This window comes from Staurois parvus, unplaced genomic scaffold, assembly GCF_062004578.1.
Source record: "Staurois parvus isolate SC_StPar_1 unplaced genomic scaffold, SC_StPar_1.0 ptg000165l, whole genome shotgun sequence".
Lineage (NCBI taxonomy): Eukaryota > Metazoa > Chordata > Amphibia > Anura > Ranidae > Staurois > Staurois parvus.
In genome coordinates, this window is record NW_028317961.1 from 19,962,501 (window position 1) to 19,987,545 (window position 25,045).

Below are 25,045 nucleotides of genomic sequence, written 5' to 3' on the forward strand. Positions count from 1 at the left end.
AAATAAATTTCAAATATACTGTATGTCTAAAAATACAACTCTACATTTTTGGAATGCATTTACAAATATATGAAAAAATATATGTTAAAATTACTTTTTTATATGTTAAAAAAATCTGAAGAATATATTTTTAAAAAATGTATTTTTAAAAATGTGCAGCATTTGTAGTTCATGAATCATTCACTCACGTAGGTAGCTCTATTGTCCTGTATTTACGACGGTTTTGAACCACCCTGGGATGGCTAGAGAATGTGTATGTTCCACTTCCCATTTCTTTCTGAGCTGGTAATACAGATGTCATGACTGTAAAGTGTTTGAAGATCTCTGTAGTGTGCTCAGGATATCACCAGGTGCTGTCAGAAAAAGAAGTAGAGATTATGGTTATGATACATAACAGCAGACAAAAATTATGTCTATTAGTCTCAGTATGAGTACTCATGCACACTGGATGTTTTTACAGCTGCTGTTTTTGGCTTTTAACATTTTTTTCTACAGTCAGTAAACTCCCCAGCATGTTATCCTATGTGTCCATGCACACATAGACTTATCAACGTTTTTTGGCTGGAAAAACAACCCCTGGACTAGTGGGTTTCTAGAGTAGCTTTTAGCGGTAAAAACGCTCTAATGCTGAAAAATGCAGCAAAACATGGTAAAATGCTGCAAACCAACGTTTTGAGGTTTTTTCCCCCAAAAAATAATTTTTTGGGAAAAAAAAAAAACACTAAAAAAATCGTAAATGCTGAAAAACGCAGGAAAACACCGCTAAACGCGGCAAAACACTGCTAACCGCTAATACAAAAACACTACAAAAACCTGCAAAACTTACATTTTTAACGTGACTTTACACAGCTAATGTTACCAACGTTATCAAAATGCCCATTGTGCATGGAGCCTAAGCAGGCAAACTGTTAAAGCCCCTTTTCCAAAATTTTTAATGAAGGGTGCTGATTTTTTATTCTGATTCCCTGGATGCCATCAAACTTCTATTCTCTTTCCAAAATATCAATTAAAGAAATATGCTTTCTGGCATATGCCCCTGGGAATGAATGATCCCAGTTTGTGGTTGTTGGAATGTTAATACCATTATACTGTATATCATCAGTCTGCTCTCAGCAATACTGTCCTTTAAAAATATGAAGCTGCAAGGGTTCAGGAGAAGACACTACTGGGAGTGACAGAATCCAGATGCCCATGATACTTCTGAAGAGTGAGTGTCCTTTTTGTTCTGCAATCAGAAATTATTTGCATATATTGCATAACTATTTCATACTTAGGTTTCGATATAAGCTTTAATGAATTTGTAAATGTTTCTCCAATGGTCATCTGTATATCAGGGAATGTGATCAACATTCTCTGCCTAACCTCTTGGCGCTGGTGCCTCCTGGCCCTTTAAAGAGTTTGTGACACCAGGAAGCAGGGAGGGGTTTATGGTCATGTGACCGCCATGATTGGCTGTCACAGTGCTCACATGATGGGAATGCTCCTGATCATAAAGTAGTGATCGAGATGTTTCCGTAAGGCACTGGTAAACCTGCACGGAACACGCAGGGTGCATGCTCTTGGCACATGTTTATTTACATTGGGTATGCAAATATGTGGCCTCTCAGTGTCAAGGCCCAGCCACTGAACGGCAGCATATTTTGCGTATGGTCAGCGCCAAGGAGTTAAAGAACACTTTTTCAAAATACATGGGTGTCCATAGCTGATTTTCTCCTGAAAATGCTAGCAAATTGGTTGTCATGCTGACCCTCTGGCTTCAAAGTTTTTTTAGTCATATACCCATAAAAGGTCAGATCCTGAGTCATGACTTCTTGTGTTGAATGTTTGTTTCAGGTCTGATTCAAAGAGTAGTGAAAGAGACAGCCAGGCTCCTAGTACATTCATGAGGAAGTCAGCTATGGCAAACCAGGCATTTCCCCATGACAGGTTTTCTTTGATGTAAATCTGTCAGTGACATATTGGTACTGCAGACTGCAGCACTACATTACAGGCATCTAGCAGTGCCTTCATATACAGTCAGGTCCATAAATATTGGGACATCGACACAATTCTAACATTTTTGGCTCTATACACCACCACAATGGATTTGAAATGAAACGAACAAGATGTGCTTTAACTGCAGACTGTCAGCTTTAATCTGAGGGTATTTACATCCAAATCAGGTGAACGGTGTAGGAATTACAACAGTTTGCATATGTGCCTCCCACTTGTTAAGGGACCAAAAGTAATGGGACAGAATAATAATCATAAATCAAACTTTCACTTTTTAATACTTGGTTGCAAATCCTTTGCAGTCAATTACAGCCTGAAGTTTGGAATGCATAGACATCACCAGACGCTGGGTTTCATCCCTGGTGATGCTCTGCCAGGCCTCTACTGCAACTGTCTTTAGTTCCTGCTTGTTCTTGGGGCATTTTCCCTTCAGTTTTGTCTTCAGCAAGTGAAATGCATGCTCAATCGGATTCAGGTCAGGTGATTGACTTGGCCATTGCATAACATTCCACTTCTTTCCCTTAAAAAACTCTTTGGTTGCTTTTGCAGTATGCTGTGGGTCATTGTCCATCTGCACTGTGAAGCGGCGTCCAATGAGTTGTGAAGCATTTGGCTGAATATGAGCAGATAATATTGCCCGAAACACTTCAGAATTCATCCTGCTGCTCTTGTCAGCAGTCACATCATCAATAAATACAAGAGAACCAGTTCCATTGGTAGCCATACATGCCCACGCCATGACACTAACACCACCATGCTTCACTGGTGAGGTGGTATGCTTAGGATCATGAGCAGTTCCTTTCCTTCTCCATACTCTTCTCTTCCCATCACTCTGGTACAAGTTGATCTTGGTCTCATCTGTCCATAGGATGTTGTTCCAGAACTGTGAAGGCTTTTTTAGATGTCATTTGGCAAACTCTAATCTGGCCTTCCTGTTTTTGAGGCTCACCAATGGTTTACATCTTGTGGTGAACCCTCTGTATTCAGTCTAGTGAAGTCTTCTCTTGATTGTTGACTTTGACACACATACACCTACCTCCTGGAGAGTGTTCTTGATCTGGCCAACTGTTGTGAAGGGTGTTTTCTTCACCAGGGAAAGAATTCTTCAGTCATCCACCACAGTTGTTTTCCCGTGGTCTTCCGGGTCTTTTGGTGTTGCTGAGCTCACCAGTGCGTTCCTTCTTTTTAAGAATGTTCCAAACTGTTGTTTTGCCCACGCCTAATGTTTTTGCTATCTCTCTGATGGGTTTGTTTTGTTTTTTCAGCCAAATGATGACTTGCTTCACTGATAGTGACAGCTCTTTGGATCTCATCTTGAGTGTTGAGAGCAACAAATGCAAATAGCACACTTGAAATGAACTCTGGACCTTTTATCTGCTCATTGTAATTGGGATAATGAGGGAATAACACACACCTGGCCATGGAACAGCTGAGAAGCCAATTGTCCCATTACTTTTGGTCCCTTAACAAGTGGGAGGCACATATGCAAACTGTTGTAATTCCTACACCGTTCACCTGATTTGGATGTAAATACCCTCAAATTAAAGCTGACAGTCTGCAGTTAAAGCACATCGTTCGTTTCATTTCAAATCCATTGTGGTGGTGTATAGAGCCAAAAATGTTAGAATTGTGTCGATCTCCCAATATTTATGGACCTGACTGTAACTTGAGTTGTTTTGTTGTGCAATTTTGACACTTCCTAGAGTGAAAGGATTGTAAAGCTTTATGGGTGACCAACTGAAAATGTGCACATTAGAATGCCCCAGGATTCTGGGCAAACAGAGTGCTGCAGTCCTTTTAGTAGCATTGTAGCACTTTTGTTTTAATACTTTCAGTATCAAAAGGCTGAATTAGTTCTATGATGAATTACACTGATTATGACGTAATAGCATACAAACCAGCTAAAAATTGAACCACTGGACCTTGAAAACCTGATAGACTAGCATGTACCTTTTCTCAAATAAACAGAACTATAGGTAAAGTGTCATTAAATCCAGACAATGAAAAACTCTCATTTAATGCTGTATAACAGAGTGTGCGTACTCACAAAGCCACTAAAGTATTTGATGTGTTCCCACTGCAGCCTGAGACTGTGTAGACCAGCTGGTGTCCTCTACTGAGCATGCTCAATTTCAATTCCTTCTAACCTCCTAATTTCCTCCATTTTCTTACCTGTGCAGCCCTTGTGACTATAGTCACACATGTAGGTGTATACACAGTGGTAAATGACCCTCCTCTCCCTTCCTCCTTCTCCATGTCCTCCTATTGCTAAACACTGTGGGGACAGGATATAGTATGCAGACTCCTTACATTCACTTAGAAACTCACAAAAACGTTTAGTTTAATATAAATCAGTAATAAACATATCAAATGTAATTTCTAATACATATAATGTAAAAAAAAAAAACCAGCCTTGGAAGCAGATGCCGTCTGAACAAAATGAAGGCTAGCGTCAATCATGTTGGACTCTGCCCATACCACATGTTAATGCATAAATAAATCTGGATGTTCAATAAAGATTTATAGGGAGCTATACATAACTGTTTTTTATATATATCATTTAATTTGAATTGCTCTTCTGAAGCTGCTTTTTTAATCATGTGACTGGCACAGCACCAATCAGGGCTAGCCAGACATAGAGAGCATACAACAGCAAAGTAATAGAAGCTCCTCCCAAGGGTCTTTCCCCTACAAAGATCACATGACCACACAACACTACTGCAGGAATAAGGCTCTTAGAGGAAGAAAAAAAAAGAAAAGAAAGAAAATACAGTGTTATGATATATATGATTTATGTGAATGAATTATAGCAATTAACACTTCTATGTTTAGTATCACTTTAAGAGGCATAAAACATGAATTATGCTGTTCTCTGATCATGGGAGCAATTAAACTATACTGAATATAAACACAGTCTGTTTTCATACAACATAGCACAAACACGTCACTGAGTGCTCATATGCTGAGCCAGAAGGATCTATACAATTTTCATACTCCAACAGTACTGTCAACACAAGAGAGTAAAGTTCTCTAACTCAAAACAATACGAATGCCTCGGTTGATGTAATTTTCAGTTTACAAATGAAAATACATTGAAAATAATGGCTCGGTTTAGGAATTTTTTTTTTTGCAATACGAACTGATTAATTGGTTTTCAATGCATTTACAAATTTTTTTTTTAATCATGTCCCTGTACAGTACTATGCCTTTAAAGTGCACTTTATAAAGAGTTTTGAACAGATAAGACTTTTTTCTGACCTCTGGAACGGATTAATTGGCTTTCAATGTGTTTACAAATTTTTTTTTCTGTTTCAATATTTTTATTAGGAAAGTTTTGTTTTTAACAATAGAACAAGCTCAAAATACACCCTCGCAGGGGCAGAGCAGAACAATAACATATAAACAGAGACATCCTGCTGACTTGTATTAGTCAAATAACGAAATGTCCAAACAAATCTTTAAGCATCCATCTACTGTAGGAAGGTGTATTTGACTCCCATACACAGTACTAATTCCAATGGAAATTCACCTCTGTAGCATCACTTACAGTGCGTATGATTGTCTCAATACTAGCTATGCTTTCAACACTACATGTGAGCTGAGCTACATCAGGCAACAACCATCTTTACAGGTTCTGTAATTCAATTGAACTGAAAGCCTTTATTATCAATGCACAATGGTTCGACTCACCAATTTCTATTATTCAGAACATTTATGGCCCTTGGAAAAAAGCTAAACTCCCTACTGGGAGGTGGGTGCTGCACATTTCATATATTCAGCAATCCAGCATATCCAGAGTTGTCCTGATGAGATCCTCGCTTGCCCTGCCACCGCTCAGTCCCGCCCCGCTCCACAATGTTATCTCTGACATCATTGAGCGGTCCACTGGCTCTTCCAGGTTCAGCAGGCAGGCCTCCCAATGACATACCACTAGGTCTGCCCCCATCCTCCTCTCTGAATTGCACAGTAGGGCCTCCTGACATACATATCCCAGGAGGCACAGAGGGCATAGTACATGTCATTTGCCTAGGCAAATGTGTAAAAAAATTAAATTAAAAAAAACCTACTATACATGTAGCAGAGTGTCAGGGCAGGGCTGTGGAACGGACAGGTAGGCCTAGTGGCAGGGTAACGCACTGGCTGACGACAACCACCACCAACAGACCGAAGTCCCTCAGGGCGCGGAGTCTAAGTCCCAGGCTGCCCTTCACCAGGGCCCCTGATGGTGGGGATGGACTTGACGCAGCCAGGAACCAGGTCGCGGCCCCCGAGACACCCCGGCTGCGGTAATGGCCACCGCCAATGGCATGTAGCTGGTGAGAATGACAATAGCGTAGTCAGGCAAGCCGGGTCGACAACAACGGGACTAAACGGTACAGAACAGTAGACAGAGAATCACAGGTCACGGGCCGGGTTCAGCAACGGAAGGTCAGATCGAAGATCGAAGGAAAACACAGAGAATGGTCTTAGTCACAAGCCAAGTCAGATACCAGAAGAGTCACGAGCGTATACACAGAGCTGTAGCAAGACAAAGACACAAGACTCAAGTGCAAAGAGCATGTGTGGATCACAGGCTTATATGTACTCAGCCACACCCCTCTGGGGGATGGACCTCAGAGACCTGAAGGCATAAAAGATTCCCACCATGCTCAGCAGAAATCCAAGATGGATGCCAGCACATGGAGTAACATAACCTCTGGGAAAAGGTAGGACCTTGACACAGAGCTGAGCAGGGGTGGGTAGGAGGCACTTTCACTTGATGGCTGAGGATCCTTTTTTAAAGGAACAATCCAAATAGATGCTAATCCAAATGCATAGAACTCTTCAAAATGCACTTTGCACTATGTAGGCGACAGCGACAGATGTTGGAAATATTGTCCAATGAAGCTGGCAATCTTTTTTTTCAGTATTAATAACTTATTAGAAAGCCCTCTTGTCCACTACCAAACAAACACACCAAGAAACAGTATGCTCATGGGGTCTATAATAGAAGAGCAGTAAAAAGATGCCAACAGTTTCCCATCAAGACTGCTCTTCCTGAGCACATGCAGAAAATGCAGTCACTGCTATGCTTTCTTGATAGCCACTAGAGTATTGGCAGACCAAGATTATCAGAGATGTAAATCCCCAAAAATATACAAATACTAACCCTCGCAACACATTCCCTATTTATATAAGATACAGCCAGATTCACCCGTCACTTCCTGAAATCAATAACAATTTAGTTTGTTTTTTCAATATTTATTTGGCAAACACCACCCAACCAGCTTCTGAGCCTCTTCTCCATGAGCCCCAGGGGGCACAATTCACTAAAGGTTATCTCAATTTATGTCGGTCACGTGACCACATATCACATGCGATACTGAAAATGTCAATTCACTATTGCAGTGAGCGGTATTTACCGAGTGTTTTTGCTATTGTTGGTAAATACCTTAAAGTCAATTCACAAAAGGAAATAAAAAATGAAATGCATGCGGTAATTAAGCAATGGTCCAGGCATACAGTATGTACTGGTATCTGTCAGTAACTGTCATGGGTTGTTAAGGAGTGGGTGGCTGCTGTGTCCTTAATCTATAAGTCATGAGGTGTCAGCAGGTTCCCCTGCTGACTGCTGCATTTAAAAAAAAAAAAAAAAAAAGAAGAATTGGTTACAATTTTTTTTTTAAAAATGGCATTGGGTCCTCCCCAAAATCCACATCAGACCCTTATCTGAGCATGCAGTCTGACAGATCAGGAAAGGGGGAGGGGGGGGGCGGGATGAGCGCCCCCTTCCTGACCCATACCAGATCACATGCCCTCAACAAGGGGGGGTGTTTTGGGGCCGGGGGAGCCCCCTTCCAAAGCACCTTGTCCCCATGTTGATGGGGACAAGGGCCTCTTCCCCACAACCCTGGCGGTGGTTGTCAGGGTCTGCGGGGGGGGGGGGGGGCTTATCAGAATCTGGAAGCCCCCTTTAACAATGTGAACATGGTACCGCTACTCATTCACAAAAGTGTAGTGTAAAAAATTACAGCGGACAGTCTTTGAATTTTGAGTCTTTTATTAAAACAACAAAAATAAAAGAAGTCCCCCGAAGTAGATCCAACATCAGTCACAATGCGTTCCACCACTGCCGACTCAAAAAAAGAAGAAAAAAAAAAAAGGCTGTCTTGACACTAGCTACTGCTGTTTAACAGCTCCGCTGGTCTGACAGTTCTTAAATATCTAAGGGGTGGGGGCCACCAGTGACGTCAACTGGGTGACCCCACCCTCTTGGTGTCACAAGGGGCGGGGTCACATGGATGATGTCACTGGGTGGCCCCACCCCTTAGAGATTTAAAAACTATCAGACCAGTGGATCTGTCAGACGGTGGGAGCCAGTATCAAGACAAGATGTTTTCTTTTTTTTTTTTTTTTTTGGGATGACAGTGATGGCGGGCATCGTGTTTGGTATTGAATCTACTTCGGGTGACTTTTTTATTTTTATTGTTTTAATAAAGGACTCGCCAAAGACTGTCTACTGTCATTTACTATTTACCCCATACTAATTCACATGGGGGGAGGCGGGATCTGGGGGCAGGCCTGGACTGGCCATAGGGCACACTGGGCATGGGCCCAGTGGGCCGAGGCCTGTCAGAGAGGAGGGGCGGCTGGGTGGCACATAGAAGAACCGATCCATCTATCATCTCCTGCATACCCTGGGCTCATGTATGCTCCCCTTGCAGGCGCCCCCCCCCCCCCTCATCTCCTGCTATGCTACCGCTGGGTTCCCCCTCCCCTGCAGCTGCTGCAAGGGATCTGTCAGGATAGACTGTCCCAAATGTTGACAGTTCCTCGGCCCACCCCAGATGGGAGAGGAGAGAGAAAACTGCCCCTCCTCCTCCTGCCCTCTCCTCCTGTGTCTGCCCTGCCAACACTCCCCACTGTCTTCTCTCCCCTTCTCTCTCTGTCTCCTGTTTCTCTCCTTTTTTTTTAAAATATCTCTTTCCCTCCTTTCTTTCTTTCCCTCCTTCTTTATGTCCCTCTTTTCCTCCTTCCTTCCCTCCTCTTTTCCTCCTTCCTTCCATATCTTCTTTCCCTCCTTTTTTCCTTCCTTCACTCTTTTCCCCCAACAAAATCACTGAAAAAAATACAGAAATAAATTAAATAAAAAATTTGATAATAAAAATTAAAAAATTCTGACACCCACGAAAATAAAATGATAAAAATAAAACATTTGTAAAAAAAAATAATACTAATATAAATGAAGAACTACTGACACCATACTACACATACTACCCACCGCCGTACACTCCGCACTCCTCTCCCTGTACATACTACCCACTGTCATACACACAACACTGTACATTCCCTATTTAACATTACCTCATTCTGCACTATACAAGTCATCTGAGACACTGTTTAACCACATCCCTTTTAAGCCATGCCCAATGTTTAGCACAAAATTAAATTAAAACACACCCCTCCTCTCTCATCCCTTCCTCTCTCTCTCACTCGACTACTGTACAACCAGCCTGCGCATACAATACATGGATCAAAACTCATGCACTTCCCTGCTGACTGCCATCCTCTGCCCTGCTGACCTCCCATCCTCTGCCCCTCCAACATTTTTTTTTTACTGCACCCCCACATTATACCAGCTAGATCCAGCCCTGGAGGGACCTCCAGCACACTAACTGTGACTGACAGCCTCAGCTCTTTTCTTGTATGCTGTGTGAAGGTAATCAGCTCTCAGAGCTCTCCTCACTGATATCAGCACTGTGAGACTTCAGGTCCACACCCCTGCTTTTCACAACTGAGGGATCGTGTGTAAAATGATGCACTTTCAACATATGTAAAGAAGAGAAGATTGCAGATAGATATTTACAACTGATGTAGGATGATTGGTTTCATCTGTGTATCGCCTGAGGCCAGACTCTTCACTGTGTACAGTGGGGCAAAAAAAGTATTTAGTCAGTCACCAGTTGTGCAAGTTCTCCCACTTAAAAAGATGAGAGAGGCCTGTAATTGGCATCATAGGTAGACCTCAACTATGAGAGACAAAATGAGAAAGAAAATCCAGACAATCACATTGGCTGATTTGGAAAGTATTTATTTGCAAATTATGGTGGAAAATAAGTATTTGGTCACCTACAAACAAGCAAGATTTCTGGCTCTCACAGACCTGTACCTTCTTCTTTAAGAGGCTCCTCTGTCCTGCACTCATTACCTGTATCAATGGCACCTGTTTGAACTTAGACACCTGTCCACAACCTCAAACAGTCACACTCCAAACTCCACTATGGTGAAGAGCAAAGAGCTGTCGAAGGACACCAGAAACAAAATTGTAGACCTGCACCAGGCTGGGAAGACTGAATCTGCAATAGGTAAGCAGCTTGGTGTGAACAAATCAACTGTGGGAGCAATAATTAGAAAATGGAAGACATACAAGACCACTGATAATCTCCCTCAATCTGGGGCTCCACGCAAGATCTCACTCCGTGGGGTCAAAATGATCACAACAACGGTGAGCAAAAATCCCAGGTCCACACGGGGTGACCTAGTGAACGACCTGCAGAGAGCTGGGACCAACGTAACAAAGGCTACCATCGGTAACACTACGCCGCCAGGGACTCAGATCCTGCAGTGCCAGATGTGTCCCCCTGCTTAAGCCAGTACATGTCCGGGCCCATCTGAAGTTTGCTAGAGAGCACTTGGATGATCCAGAAGAGGATTGGGAGAATGTCATATGGTCAGATGAAACCAAAATAGAACTGTTTGGTAAAAACACAACTTGTCGTGTTTGGAGGAGAGAAAATGCTGAGTTGCATCCAAAGAACACCATACCTACTGTGAAGCATGGGGGTGGCAACATCATGCTTTGGGGCTGTTTCTCCGCAAAGGTACCAGAACGACTGATCCATGTACAGGACAGAATGAATGGGGCCATGTATCGTGAGATTTTGAGTGCAAACCTCCTTCCATTAGCAAGGGCATTGAAGATGAAACGTGGCTGGGTCTTCCAACATGACAATGATCCCAAACATACCGCCCGGGCAACAAAGGATTGGCTTCGTCAGAAGCATTTCAAGGTCCTGGAGTGGCCTAGCCAGTCTCCAGATCTCAACCCCATAGAAAACCTTTGGAGGGAGTTGAAAGTCTGTGTTGCCCAGCGACAGCCCCAAAACATCACTGCTCTAGAGGAGGAGATCTGCATGGAGGAATGGGCCAACATACCAGCAACAGTGTGTGCCAACCTTGTGAAGACTTACAGGAAACGTTTGACCTCTGTCATTGCCAACAAAGGATATATAACAAAGTATTGAGATGAACTTTTGATATTGACCAAATACTTATTTTCCACCATAATTTGCAAATAAATTCTTTCCAAATCAGCCAATGTGATTGTCTGGATTGTTTTCTCATTTTGTCTCTCATAGTTGAGGTCTACCTATGATTCCAATTACAGGCCTCTCTCATCTTTTTAAGTGAGAGAACTTGCACAATTGGTGGCTGACTAAATACTTTTTTGCCCCACTGTATATGTAAAGGTTTACAACCACTTTAACCTCCCTGGCGGTATGATTATTTCAGATTTTTGGTGCTGAAAGCGGTACCATTATTTTGCATGGAAATATGTAGTTTTTTTTAATGGAAGCCTGTCATTTTTAGGAATAACTCACTGAAATCTGTCCAAACAAGAGTACTATAATACATTTAATTCAATAATATAATCAAACCAAAAACACTGAAATTTGAAATATAGCACCAAGTTCGCACACCGCTGAGCAAAGTCGCAAAATCGTTTCAGTGTCTGATGATGAATTTCCCCACAAATCATTATCACTCAATTCTGCAAGTGGTTCTGATTTACGATCGCTGTTCTCTAGCTGGTCTAAAACCACTTTTGACCGAAAGGGATGCTTTTCCAGGCAGAAAGAACAGCCAAAATGCAGGCAGTAGGGACAAAATGTATGTGAAATGCTTTGAAACAGCAATGTTTTACTATGTAATAATAGTTTAAAAAAAAAAAAAAAAAAAAAAAAACACATTTAAAATTTTCAAATTTGCCGCCGACGTCACAGGGACCAGAACACGGAAGCCAGATGCCGGCATCGAGCCAGAGGAGATGGCCGGGGACACATCGCGGGAGCTGCAGTGAATCCCTGAGCAACGCTGCATGGTAAGCTCGAGTGTAGCTCTGGGTTACTGCTTTTGGTACTGAAACTCTACCCCGAGCTATACTCGGGAATACCGCCAGGGAGGTTAATAACCACCGAAGTGAGGGCAATCAACCGATATTCATTTAAACTCTCAATAAAGTAACTTTTTAAGGTCAGAAATAATAACTGTTTGCTTTAAAACAAAAATTAAAACACTGGCTTTTACTAGGGAAAGATTAAAAATGTATTAAAGTAATTTTGTCGACACAGGTTTAAAAAATTTACAATAAATGCTATCCTTATTCTCCAAAAAATAACCAACACACATCCACTACTTAATGGCCTTGTAGTCTTCTACATTTTTCTTAAAAATTGTTTCCTACTGTGTTTTAGAGCTTTCTTGTAATGTCTTCTGTGTGCTTCCATACCTTTCATTTTCCCTCCCTCACTTCGGTTTGTTTGGAATGAGCAATGCATGTTAGTTGCTGTCATGTACACTGCTTTATGCACATTACAAATCCCTAGTCCATCTCAGAAGTGAGCAAGAGAGGGAGGCTATGTTCCTACATACAGTGGGATCATGGAGAATAAATGTAGTCACTCTCAAATAGGAAATCAAATCACAGGAGCAAAGCAACTAGGTACACTTTGTTCTTCTAGGCTCAGAGAAGCTATCTAGAGTGTGATAGCCATACAATGTTGCATTGACAGAACTCTTTTGTTTGCCTTAAGTGTAGTGGTGCACCAAAATGAAAATTCTGGTGCCCATACCGAAAACTCAGAATGCATGTGGCTGAAACCCAAACCGAAATGTCTGCAGCTGTGGGGGTGGGGAGGCTCCAATTTTTTTCTACATATACCTTTTTTTTAAACTTATGATTTTATTGCTATCATATAGGGGACCAATAGTCCCCTATGTGATAGCAAATGAGCGACAGGCCATCTTTGTAGGGGGAAGGGGGTGGGGCAGTCTGTGCAAGGAGGGGGCAGGAGAGGAGCAGTATATACAGTGAGGGAGCAGTTTATACAGAGAGGCTCCCCCACTAGCTGTCACTACGGGGTTGATTTACTAAAGCTGTAGAGTGCAAAATTAGGCTCACTTCTGCATAGCAACCAATCAGCTTCTAACCTGAGCTTGTTCAATTACGTTTTGGCAATAAAACCTGGAAGCTGATAGGTTTCTATGCAGAAGTGAGTCTGATTTTACACTCTCCAACTCACTTTAGTAAATAAACCCCTATATGTCAGTGCCAGTTTTTAAATTCAATTTCCGGCTTCTTTCTTCACTATAGCTCAAAGAAAAAAAAAAAACAAAAAACAAAAAAAAAAAACTTTGTTTCTTTTACCTCGAGGAAAGAAACTAAAAAGAAACTTTGTTTTGTTTAACTCGGGGAAAGGGACAGAACATTCTCTGAGCTACAGTTGAGAAAAAAAAAAAAAAAAAAACACAAAAGTTAATTACATTTAAAAACTGGCACTGGCATATTGTGACAGCCAGTCACTGTATACACTGCTCCTCTACTGCTTTTTGCCGACCCCACCTCATCACATCTGCAGTATCGGCTAAATTTTTCCTATCAACTGAATGCCGATAGGGATATTTTCGGCCTATGCGTCTTCGTGGCCGAAATTTCGGTGCATCCCTACTTAAGTGATCTCTTGCTCATCGGTGAAGAGTTTGCCCCATTTTACATGAGGGTCCAATCAGGTCCACCTGTCAGTTTTACAGGTGGGCCTGATCAGTCTCTCCATTCACCCCTATGGACCGGCAGGTGTAAACGGACTTGTGTCCATTTACAACCGCCTACCCCCAATTCGATCTGGTCAAATGGAAGGGGATCGGTTTTCCCACTGTCTAGGCAGTTGGATGAGGGCAGTTAGGTGGAAACAAAAAGCGGAGTTCACTTACACATGCCGGTCCATACAGCAGAGCAGGCTCTGTCCATGTCTGTTGTGCATAAACTCAGTGGACACGGACCTGCCATCTCACTGCTCTGCTCAGCAAGGGATCAGCAGACAGATCCCCTTCTGATCAAATGAGCCCACCCTGTGTGAAAGGTGCCTTTCAGTCTGCTAATCGGAGTTCTGTCTCTGCAACATTGTATCAATTCTGTATAGCAATTCACTTCCTGCAGTAGATGATTCATTACACTTTCCTTGGTGAGCACAAGGATCTGCATACACTTTGTACACACTGCAGAGGTCTTCCTCATATTATTTCCTCTTTTAGTAAAATGTTTTCAGCCTATGGTTTCGGGACAAAATATGTATAAAGTCAGCACTGAAACAAAATGGTGATAACAAAACAAACAAGCAGCTGCTTGCAGTGTAAGTAGATATACCACCATTAACCACTTGCCTACCAGGCACTTATACCCCCTTATTTACCAGGCCAATTTTCAGCTTTCAGCGCTGCCGCACTTTGATTGACAATTGCGCGGTCATGCAACATTGTACCCATATGAAATTTTGATCATTTTTTTCTCACAAATAGAGCTTTCTTTTGGCGGTATTTAATCGCCACTGGGCGCTTTACTTTTTGCGCTAAAAATAAAAAAAGTGTAAAAAATTTGAAGAAAAAAAAAAAAAAGTTTCTTTGTTTCTATTATAAAATTTTTCAAACAGGTATTTTTTCTCCTTCACTGATGTGCCGTTGATGAGGCAGCACTGATAGGTGGCACTGATGGGCACTGATGGGCAGCACTAATGAGGTGGCACGAATAGGCGGCACTGATAGACAGCACTAATGAGGTGTCACGGATAGGCGGCACTAATATGCAGCACTGATAGGCGGCACTGATAGGTGACACTGATGATGGGTACTGATAGACGGCACTGACTGGCATCACTGCTGGGCACTGACTGGCACAACCGCTGGGCACTGACTGGTGGCACTGACTGGCAGCACTGCTGGGCTGCACTGCTGGGCAGCACAGGTGGGTGGGCACAGGTGGGTGGCACTTCTGGGCACAGGTGGGTGGCACTGCAGAGTGGCACAGGTGGGTGCACTGCTGGGCACAGGTGGGCGGAGCTAGTGGGCGCACTGCTGGGCACAGGTGGGCGGAACTTGCGGGCGGCACTGCTGGGCACCGATCATCAGGGCACTGATCATCAGTGCCCTGATGATCGGTGCCGTTCTCCGCTCTGACAACTGCCGGTTCTCGGCAGTACTTTCCTCACGATCTGACAGCGTGAGGAAAGTGCAGCCGAGAACCGGCACTTGCATTTCCCTGTGATCAGCGTGTCATTGGACACCGCTGATCACGTGGTAAAAGGCCGCTGTGATTGGCCTTTTACCACATCACGTGATCAGCTGTGTCCGTAGGACACAGCGATCACGGAGATCGCCGGATGCACGCCCCCTGGGGCGCGCAGGAGAGCGCGTTCTGGGAGGACGTCATATGACATCCACCCAGAACTGGCCGGCCGCAGCGCAGCCATCATTCGGCTATCTGCGGTCGGCTACTAGTTAATAAAAAAAAAAATTAAAAAAAATATTGCATAATAAAAATGCAGAGCTGCTTTTTATTATGTAATTTTATACTTTTAGGATATTTTCTCAATTAGGCCCCTTTCACATGGGCCAGACTTTGTTTTGATCAGCAGGGAATCTGTCGATTGATCCACTGCTGATCAGAGCAGAGCGGACAGGTTCATGTCCATTCTGTTTTTACAGTGCGGACACAGATTGAACCTGCCCTGCTCTATGGGTGCCTGGGTGTAAACGGATTCAGCTGTCCATTTACACCCAATTGCCCTCCGATCTGCCTAGATCAGGGGTAGGCAACATGCGGCTCTCTAGCTGTTGTAGAACTACCCATTTCCCATGAGACATTACAAAATTGACAGTTACAGCTATGACTTGCAGAGGCATGATGGAATTTGTAGTTCTGCAACAGCTGGAGAGCCGCAGGTTGCCTACCCCTGGCCTAGATGGAAGGGACCGGATCCACAGGTAGGCGGGTGTAAATGGACACCTTGCTGTTTACATCTGCTGGTCCATAGGGGTGAATGAATTGTCTGGAAAACTGACAGATGGACCTAACTGGACACTTCGTGTGAAAGGACCCTTAGTCCAATGTTCTGTAAGGGTTCATGTACACTGCAGCTGATAAACTCACATTTAGCAGCTGTTCAGCATTTCTTTTTCAGCAGCCCCTGAACTCTCCCTAATGTTTTCCTAGGTGTCCATGTACACATCATCGTTTACAGTTGTTTGCAGGCAGTAGAGTTTACAGTCTTTTTTTCAAACGCAGAAAACTTGCAAAACGCTTGTAAAAGCGGCTAACCACATTTATAGGTGTTTGCATTTGAAATTTTTTTTTTTAACTCTTCCATTTCCAGATGATGTGCAGAGCCTTTTTTCATCATGAAAAATGCATGCAAAGTGTTTTCCCGGTACTCAAATTATTATTATAATACAGCATATAGCACCAAAGGGTTTGCTCAGCGCTGTACAGTAGCAAGGGAGACAGAACATGAGACAAGACAGTAACAATACACAAGGGGTTTGAGGGCCCTGCTCTTTCGAGCTTACAATCTACTCAAATGGACCTGGACCACCATACGTTGAGGTTTTGCATGAAAAAAAATAAATAAATATAATAATAATAAGTTAGACACTGCTGCAATAATTTCTGTACAGAAATGAGCTGGAACACATCCAAACACCACAAAAAAAAAAAAAAAACTACTAATCTCAACAAATACTGCTCTCTCTGCTTCTACGCCCTTCATTTCTCTCAAAATGTCTGAAATAGTTAATACTTTACGGTTTTCAGTGCTTTTTTGTCATTTTGGAAGGTCTCCTGAGGTTAACGCTTCTAAAACGCAAACGCTCATAAACGAGATATGCAAAAGGTGTCTACACAGACGGTTTTTAATCTACGTTTTCCAGCAGTCAGTTTCCATCGTTCTGAAGTGTCCTGTGTACATGGAGCCTAACGCTTCTGGTCAAAATGTTCTTAGTGCTATTTTCTCTTAGGATCAGATGTTAAAGTATGTTAATTTTGCCCTGAGAAAGGCAACAAATGAAAACGGACATCTCACACATACTACAAACATTACAGGTATTTGTGACTTTTGCGTGAATGCTGAGACATTTACAAAGTGATTTTTTTCATTAAAGCTGGGTATATTCAGATAGATTTTCATATGGATATTTGTACACAAAATTTTGAGATGTTAGGAATGTCGTTTGAAAGTACAAATTTCATTTGCTTTTAACATTAAATTTTGTTTGAGAAAACATTTCCATCCTGTTTGTTCAATTTTTTTTTTTTTTGTAACCATGGTCCAAAACGATTGTCAATTGGACCTCATAATTAGAAAATTGTTCAAAAATCAGTTTTTTTTCAAATGAAAAAATTATTAGCATATGGCCAGCTTTAGTACTATATTTCACCAAATAGATAAATAGAGCTATTCAAAAAGGTGAATAGCGGGGGAAGGAGATGTTTGAAAAATGAGGATCATTCCCAGACAATTGTCAACATGTGAGTACAGAAACAAAATGTATGATAAAGAAAAGCAAAGTAGTGGAGCACGTCATCTCTCATTACAGGGAGAAACCCAATACGTGTGTTCAGTGCAGGTAAGAAGAGACAGAAAGTCTAATACTGTTAGTAAGCATACAATGTCACCTCTAACAGCAGAACTGCATGGGGCAGACTTCCCAGAGATCTCACCGACCTTCTTCAATGATGAGATGTGCTTTAAGAAGCTGTGACAGTCCTGACTGTGTACTGTAACCAAGCAACGCAGCCCCTCCTTAGTAACACCTTCCCTGTACACACTAATAACTGGAGGGTTTTATTCTTCAAAGCTTTATGTAGACACAGCACAAGCACAATGAGTGCAAAGCAGTCTCAAATTTTATATATATATATATATATATATATATATATATATATATATATATATATGTTAGCTCAGGTGGGGGAAAATCACCCTCCCTGGGCAAACGGGTAGATCGCACAGCAGGCTTTCTTAAAACTCTGACTGGTTGTCAGTTTTTATTCACAGGTTTGCAAAAAATATCAGAAACAAACAAAACAGAAAAATAAACCCTTGCCATCCAGGCACTAACGAAACATAGAGCTTTCCCTCTCTTACTGGTGAAGGGCTTCTCCCTGTCACCAACAAAACCACAGGCAAACCTTGTCTCTTGTGGTATAACAATCACTTTCATGCACAGCTCTCTCAGAATGGCTCTCTGAGTCCCAGGCCACACAAGCGACTTCCTTGCTCCAGCCCTGCTTTATTTATACCACCTGTTGGTGGTCACCAGTGGAGCACAAACTCCGGTCCGGAACCACCTCTGCCATTGTGACCCCGAAAACCCGGAGTGGACTCCACCTAAACTTCAAAGTATGACCTCATGGGAGGTGACACATAGCGTCCATGGATCACCTCGCCATTCAACTGTCACATATCCCCCCCCCCCCTCTGCTCAAGCCCCTGAGCAACTGTCCCAACCAGGCAATGGACCCAGGAAAGGGCATCTACATTACTCTGCAGTTTACCCGCTCTGTGTTCCACTGTAAATTTGAACGCTTGTAGCGTAAGAAACCACCTTGTCACTCGGCTATTTTTCTCCTTGTTATCGCACATCCATTTGAGCGGGGTATGATCAGTAACCAACTTGAACTGTCTTCCTAACAGGTAATATTTCAGGGCATCCAAGGCCCATTTGATGGCCAAACATTCCTTCTCAACAATTGCATAATTTCTCTCATGTTTGTTGAGCTTTCTACTTAGGAAGACCATGGGGTGCTCCTCTCCTTCTCTGATTTGGGACAGTACAGCACCTAGACCCACACCAGAGGCATCAGTCTGTACCACAAAATCTGTTGTGAAATCTGGGGCCACAAGCACAGGTTGAGCACAGAGAGCTTATTTCAACCTTTGAAATGCGGTCTCTGCCTCAGGATTCCACTTAACCATGACCAACCCCCTACCTTTTGTCAGATCTGTCAGTGGGGCTACAATGGTGGCAAAATTGGGAATAAACCGCCTGTAGTATCCTGTGATCCCAAGAAATGCCCGGACTTGCATTTTATTTACATGTTGGGGCCACTTTTGAATTGCCTCAATTTTATTTATCTGAGGTCTAATGAGACCTCGACCAATAATGTAGCCAAGATATTTGGCCTCCTTCAAGCTTATGGCACACTTTTTGGGGTTGGCGGTAAGACCTGCTTTCCTAAGCGAATCTACTACCAATTGCAAGCGGGACAAATGAGACTCCCAGTCTGGACTGTGGATGAGGACATCGTCCAAATAGGCAGCTGCGTATTGGCGATGTGGTCTTAACGTTTTGTCCATCATTCTTTGGAATGATGCAGGAGCACCATGCAAACCAAATGGCATCCGCTTATATTGAAAGGACCCCTCGGGGGTAGAGAATGCCGTCTTTTCTTTTGCAGATTTCGTTAACGGAATCTGCCAATAGCCTTTCATCAAATCTAAGGTAGTTATGTAACGAGCCGTTCCTAACCTGTCAATGAGCTCATCCACCTGAGGCATTGGGTAGGCATCGAATTTAGACACACTGTTCAGTTTCCTGAAATCATTACAGAACCGAATTGTTCCATCTGGTTTTGGGACCAACACTATGGGACTTGACCACTCACTGTGAGATTCCTCAATCACTCCCAATTCTAACATGTCCTTTATTTCCTTTGCCACCGCTTCCCGCCTGGCCTCGGGTATTCTATAGGGCTTTACATTTACACGGACCCCCGGCTGGGTAACTATGTCATGCTGTATGACCGTGGTCAGTCCAGGTAGGTGAGAGAAGAAATCTCCACTCTCTCACGAACTCATTAACGTCATTCTGTTAAACTACTGACAAGGTTTCAGTTATAGGTACCTGAGGGGCCACAGAGAACCCGCCCTTTTGGGGGCTTGGTACTGCCAACAAACTTTCCCTGTCTTTCCAAGGTTTTAATAGAATAACATGATAGATTTGCTCGGGTTTCCTTTTCCCTGGCTGGTAAACTTTATAATTTACTTCCCCCACTTTCTCCCTAATTTCAAAGGGACCTTGCCACTTTGCGAGGAATTTACTTCCCACGGTGGGGACTAGCACCAGCACTCTATCCCCAGGGTTGAAGGTACGGATCCTGGTACCCCGGTTATAAACCCTGCTCTGGACCTCCTGGGCTTGCTCCATGTGTTCCCGTACAAGCGGCATGACAGCTGCGATTCTATCCTGCATCTGTGAAATATGCTCGATGATACTTTTATAGGGCATGGACTCTCCCTCCCAGGTTTCTTTTGCAACATCTAGCAACCCCATAGAATGTCTACCATACAGAAGTTCAAAAGGTGAATACCCCGTAGATGCCTGAGGTACTTCTGGTATAGTAAACATGAGGTATTCTTAAGGGTCTTGTTAAACCTCTCCACCAGCCCATTGGTTTGGGGGTGGTAGACCGAGGTACGGAGATGGGAGATTTTGAAAAATTTGCATAATTCTTTCATAGCTAGACATAAATGGCATGTGCTGATCCATTAATATCTCTTTTGGAATACCTACACGACTAAACACCCGGACACGCTCTTTGGCGATAGTTTTAGCGGAGGTATTACGCAAGGGAATGGCTTCTGGATACCGGGTAGCATAGTCAAGTATCACCAGTATGTGCTGATGGCCCCGGGCAGACTTTACTACTGGACCCACTAGATCCATGCCCACTCTTTCAAACGGTACTTCAATTATGGGTAGAGGTACTAGGGGACTGCGAAAATGGGGTGAGGGTGCAGAATACTGACATTCCGGGCATGACTCACAATACACTTTGACATCTCCATGTAAGCCTGGCCAAAAGAATATCTGGGTTATCCTCTCCTTTGTTTTCTCTACACCCAAGTGTCCACCCATTATATGCCCGTGGGAAAACAGGTAGGCCGCACAGCAGGCTTTCTTAAAACTCTGACTGGTTGTCAGTTTTTATTCACAGGTTTGCAAAAAATATCAGAAACAAACAAAACAGCAAAATAAACCCTTGCTATCCAGGCACTAACTAAACATAGAGCTTTCCCTCTCTTACTGGTGAGGGGCTTCTCCCTGTCACCAACAAAACAAAGCTATAGGCAAACCTTGTCTCTTGTGGTATAACAATCACTTCCAAGCACAGCTCTCTCAGAATGGTTCTCTGAGTCCCAGGCCACACGAGCAACTTCCTTGCTCCAGCCCTGCTTTATTTATACCACCTGCTGGTGGTCACCAGTGGAGCACAAACTCCGGTCCAGAACAACCTCTGCCATTGTGACCCCGAAAACCCGGAATGGACTCTACCTAAACTTCAAAGTATGACCTCATGCAAAGTGACGCATAGCGTCCATCCATCACCTTGCCGTTCATACTGTCACAATATATATATATATATATATATATATATATATATATATATATATATATATATATATACACACACAGACACTATATTGCCAAAAGTATTGGGACACCCCTCCATATCATTGGGTTCAGGTATTCCAATCCCCTCCATGGCCATTGCTGTATAAAATCAAGCACCTAGGCATTCAGACTGCTTCTACAAACAACTGTGAAAGAATGGGCTGCTCTCAAGAGTTCAGTGAATTCCAGCATGGTACCGTGATAGGTTGTAAACCTGTGCAATAGGTCCATCCATGAAATTTCCTTGCTACTAAATATTCCACGGTCAACTGTTAGTAGTATTATAACAAAGTGGAAGCAACTGGGAACAACAGCAACTCCACCACAAAGTGACAAAGCGGGGTCAGGGCATACTGAAGCGCACAGTGCACATCTGCATGTCACTTGCAGATGTGTCCTTTGCTCAGCACAGCCCCAGGACCTTCAGAATTACAGGCTCCCCAGAAATAAAGAGCCCGTGGAAAAAGGTCTCAAATAGTGTGATATCGTTTATTAAAGTAGGTAAATAATCAGAAAAGAACTTACTAACAACGGTTCAGCTGCTCATAAACGGCCAGACCAGAGGTACATGTACACAGGATATAAATAGCTTGGCACTTTCCCCCCTCTTTATTTCTGGGGAGCCTGTAATTCTGAAGGTCCTGGGGCTGTGCTGAGCAAAGGACACATCTGCAAGTGACATCCCTGGATCCATGACACAGCTCCTCCTGGAACGGATGACATCTAGTGGTCGCCCTATAGATGACATCCGCCTGATCCTCTAATACAGTGGCTGGACTCAGCTTCCATCCGGATAGATGACATCTAGTGGTCACCCTATAGATGACATCTCCTGGCTCCAGTGATACAGTGGCTGAGCACCAGGGGCAGGTCTTAAATGCTCCATGCGCTTTAATATGCGCTATCTGGTTAGTGCATTATTTGGCTATTATCATTTCTGAAAGTCACCACTTTTGGTTTTTTACATATTGGAGACTGTATGCATTTTCAGCACATCTGATGAACTTACACTGACATTTTACTGATCCACTATCATATGTGGTCTATCATATGTTTAATCGCTATTTGGGTTAGCGCTGCACTCTCATTCTTACATCACCAAGTGCAATGCAAAGTAGAGCAGTGGAGACGTGTTCTCTGGAGTGACCAATCACGCTTCTCTGTCTGGCAATCCGATAGACATGCCTGGGTTTGGTGGTTGGCAGGAGAATGGTACTTGCCTGACTGCATTGTGCAAGTTTAAAGTTTAGTGGAGGGAGGATTATGGTGTGGGGTTGTTTTTCAGGGGTTGGGCTTGGCCCCTTAGTTACAGTGAAGGGAACTCTTAAGGCAGCATACCAAGACATTTTGGACAATTTCATGCCCCAACTTTGTGGGAACAGTTTGGGGATGACCCCTTCCTGTTCCAACATGACTGCGCACCAGTGCACAAAGCAAGGTCCATAAAGACATGGATGAGCGAGTTTGGGGTGGAGGAACTTGACTGGCCTGCAGAGTCCTGACCTCAACCAGATAGAACACCTTTAGGATGAATTAGAGACTGTGAGCCAGGCCTTCTTGTCTGAGATCAGTGCCTGACCTCATCAATGTGATTCTGGAAGAATGGTCAAACATTCCCATAGACACACTCCTAAACCTTGTGGATAGTCTTCCTAGAAGAAATGAAGCTGCTTTAGCGGCAAAAGGTGGGCCAACTCAATAATTGAACCCTATGGACTAAGACTGGGATGCTATTAAAGTTCATATGTGTGTAAAGGCAGGTGTCCCACTTTTGGCAATATAATGTGTATATATATATATATATATATATATATATATATATATATAACATTTTTATACATTTTTATACATCATATTCCAGTGTGAGGGGAGATATGACCCTGTTCCAGGGTGTCTTCACTTCACTGGAAGATCATTTGAGACACTCTTCGACAGCAGCATAGTCCATTTGGGGAGAAGGTAGTGTTATGGTGGCCAAGCATGGATTGATTTTATATGTGATCGCTGATAGATTGACTGACCAGAAGATTGAAAAGATCGTTTGATGCACCATACACTAAAATATGCAAACCCAACATTTCATATTCCTGACATGTGCCTGCTGTACCATGTACATGTATGAAAAAGTATTCTGTTTTCTTTGTATCACTTCCTTTATGTGAAATCCCTGATGTTCATGCCAGTCCTTCTGCCTTCCTATTAAAAACTGATTATGCTAAGAAGGAGAGCTCACTGTAATCAGTTCTCTAGCTTTGCTGGGAACTCATCCTGCTTCCCTCCAATGATCAGACTTGTCCTGACATGCCCCCCCCACAGTCATTCACTGGGAAGACCAGTGTTTTGCTGTTTTTCCTCCCCTAGCTCTCTGAGCTCCTTATGGAGCTGAGAACAGAGGGAATGTGATCACTTATAAAAAAAAGGGGAAAAATGGGTATTTATGTTTTTTTTTATATCTATACACAAATGTTTTGCCTTTCATTTCTATTTTAAACAGAATGGGTTGTTTTACAAGGTGAGGGTTTACATATACTTTAATGATCATATCGACATTCTTTCCTTTGCTTGGAGTTTCCATTCAAACTGATTAGAATCAATTTGATGAAATTGATTGTCTTTTTTTCAGAATTGATTGATGACACAGTATGGGGTTGATGTACTTAAACTGGAGTGCAGCTGTGCGTGGTAGCCAATCAGTTTTAGTAAATCAACTCTTAAGTGTCTTTTTGAAAAATAATAGGTTTTATTATATTGTCCTATTCTGTTAAGAATTATTCAATCAGAGTATTACACGTATGGCCAACATTGCAGCTGCACTAAAAGATTTACATGGACTTGACTAACAAATTTAAGCTAACACTTTTTAACCACCTCCCGTCCGACTATTGTATATAAAAGGCCGGACGGTGGCAGTGCAGGGTTGGGTGGCCGTTTATAAACGGCCTTCCCGCACCCTGCTTATGCGCGCTCCCTGGTAGCGCGCAGCACCGCGATCTGGTGCCCGCTGTGTCCTCTGGACACAGTGGAACACCGGTCGTCGGATGGGACCTCTGTGCAAGGTCCTGATCATGTGATCACTGATTGGCCAATCAGTGATCAAATGAATAGTAGTAAGCAAGATGTCACTTCTGACATCATTGCTTACTACGTGTGAAATCTGTGAATGATCACAGAGGTCACATGGTACAAGGCTATTCACAACAGCCTTGTACCATGTGACAAGCTGTGACCAATCACAGCTCACACTGTATTTCTCAATGGCTGTAAGAATGCAGTCAGAGAGAAGGAGAAATAATTGCTTTTTACAGCCTTTATGGGTGTAAAAAAAAAAAAATCTTCATCACCCCCCACAAGTCGTACAGTGTCACCATGGTGACATTGTACTGCTAGGGTGACAGTATGTAAAAAAAAAAAAAAAAGAACAAATAATAATATAAAAAAATAAATAAAAATGTAAAAAAAAATGTTTAAAAAATATAATTTTTGGTTATAAACTAATTTGGGTTATTTT

At 42.8% G+C, this 25,045-nt stretch overlaps 1 protein-coding gene across 1 annotated transcript in view; it reads right to left on the reverse strand.

The window, feature by feature from the left end:
* RSPH3 (radial spoke head 3) overlaps positions 1-25,045 on the reverse strand; it is an 85,157-nt gene that overhangs the window by 46,477 nt on the left and 13,635 nt on the right. Inside the window, exon 2 of the mRNA XM_089676288.1 lies at positions 189-353. Within this exon, the coding sequence (XP_089532414.1) occupies positions 189-301 (113 nt within the window). The 5' untranslated portion in view covers positions 302-353. The remainder of the gene's footprint in view (positions 1-188; positions 354-25,045) is intronic.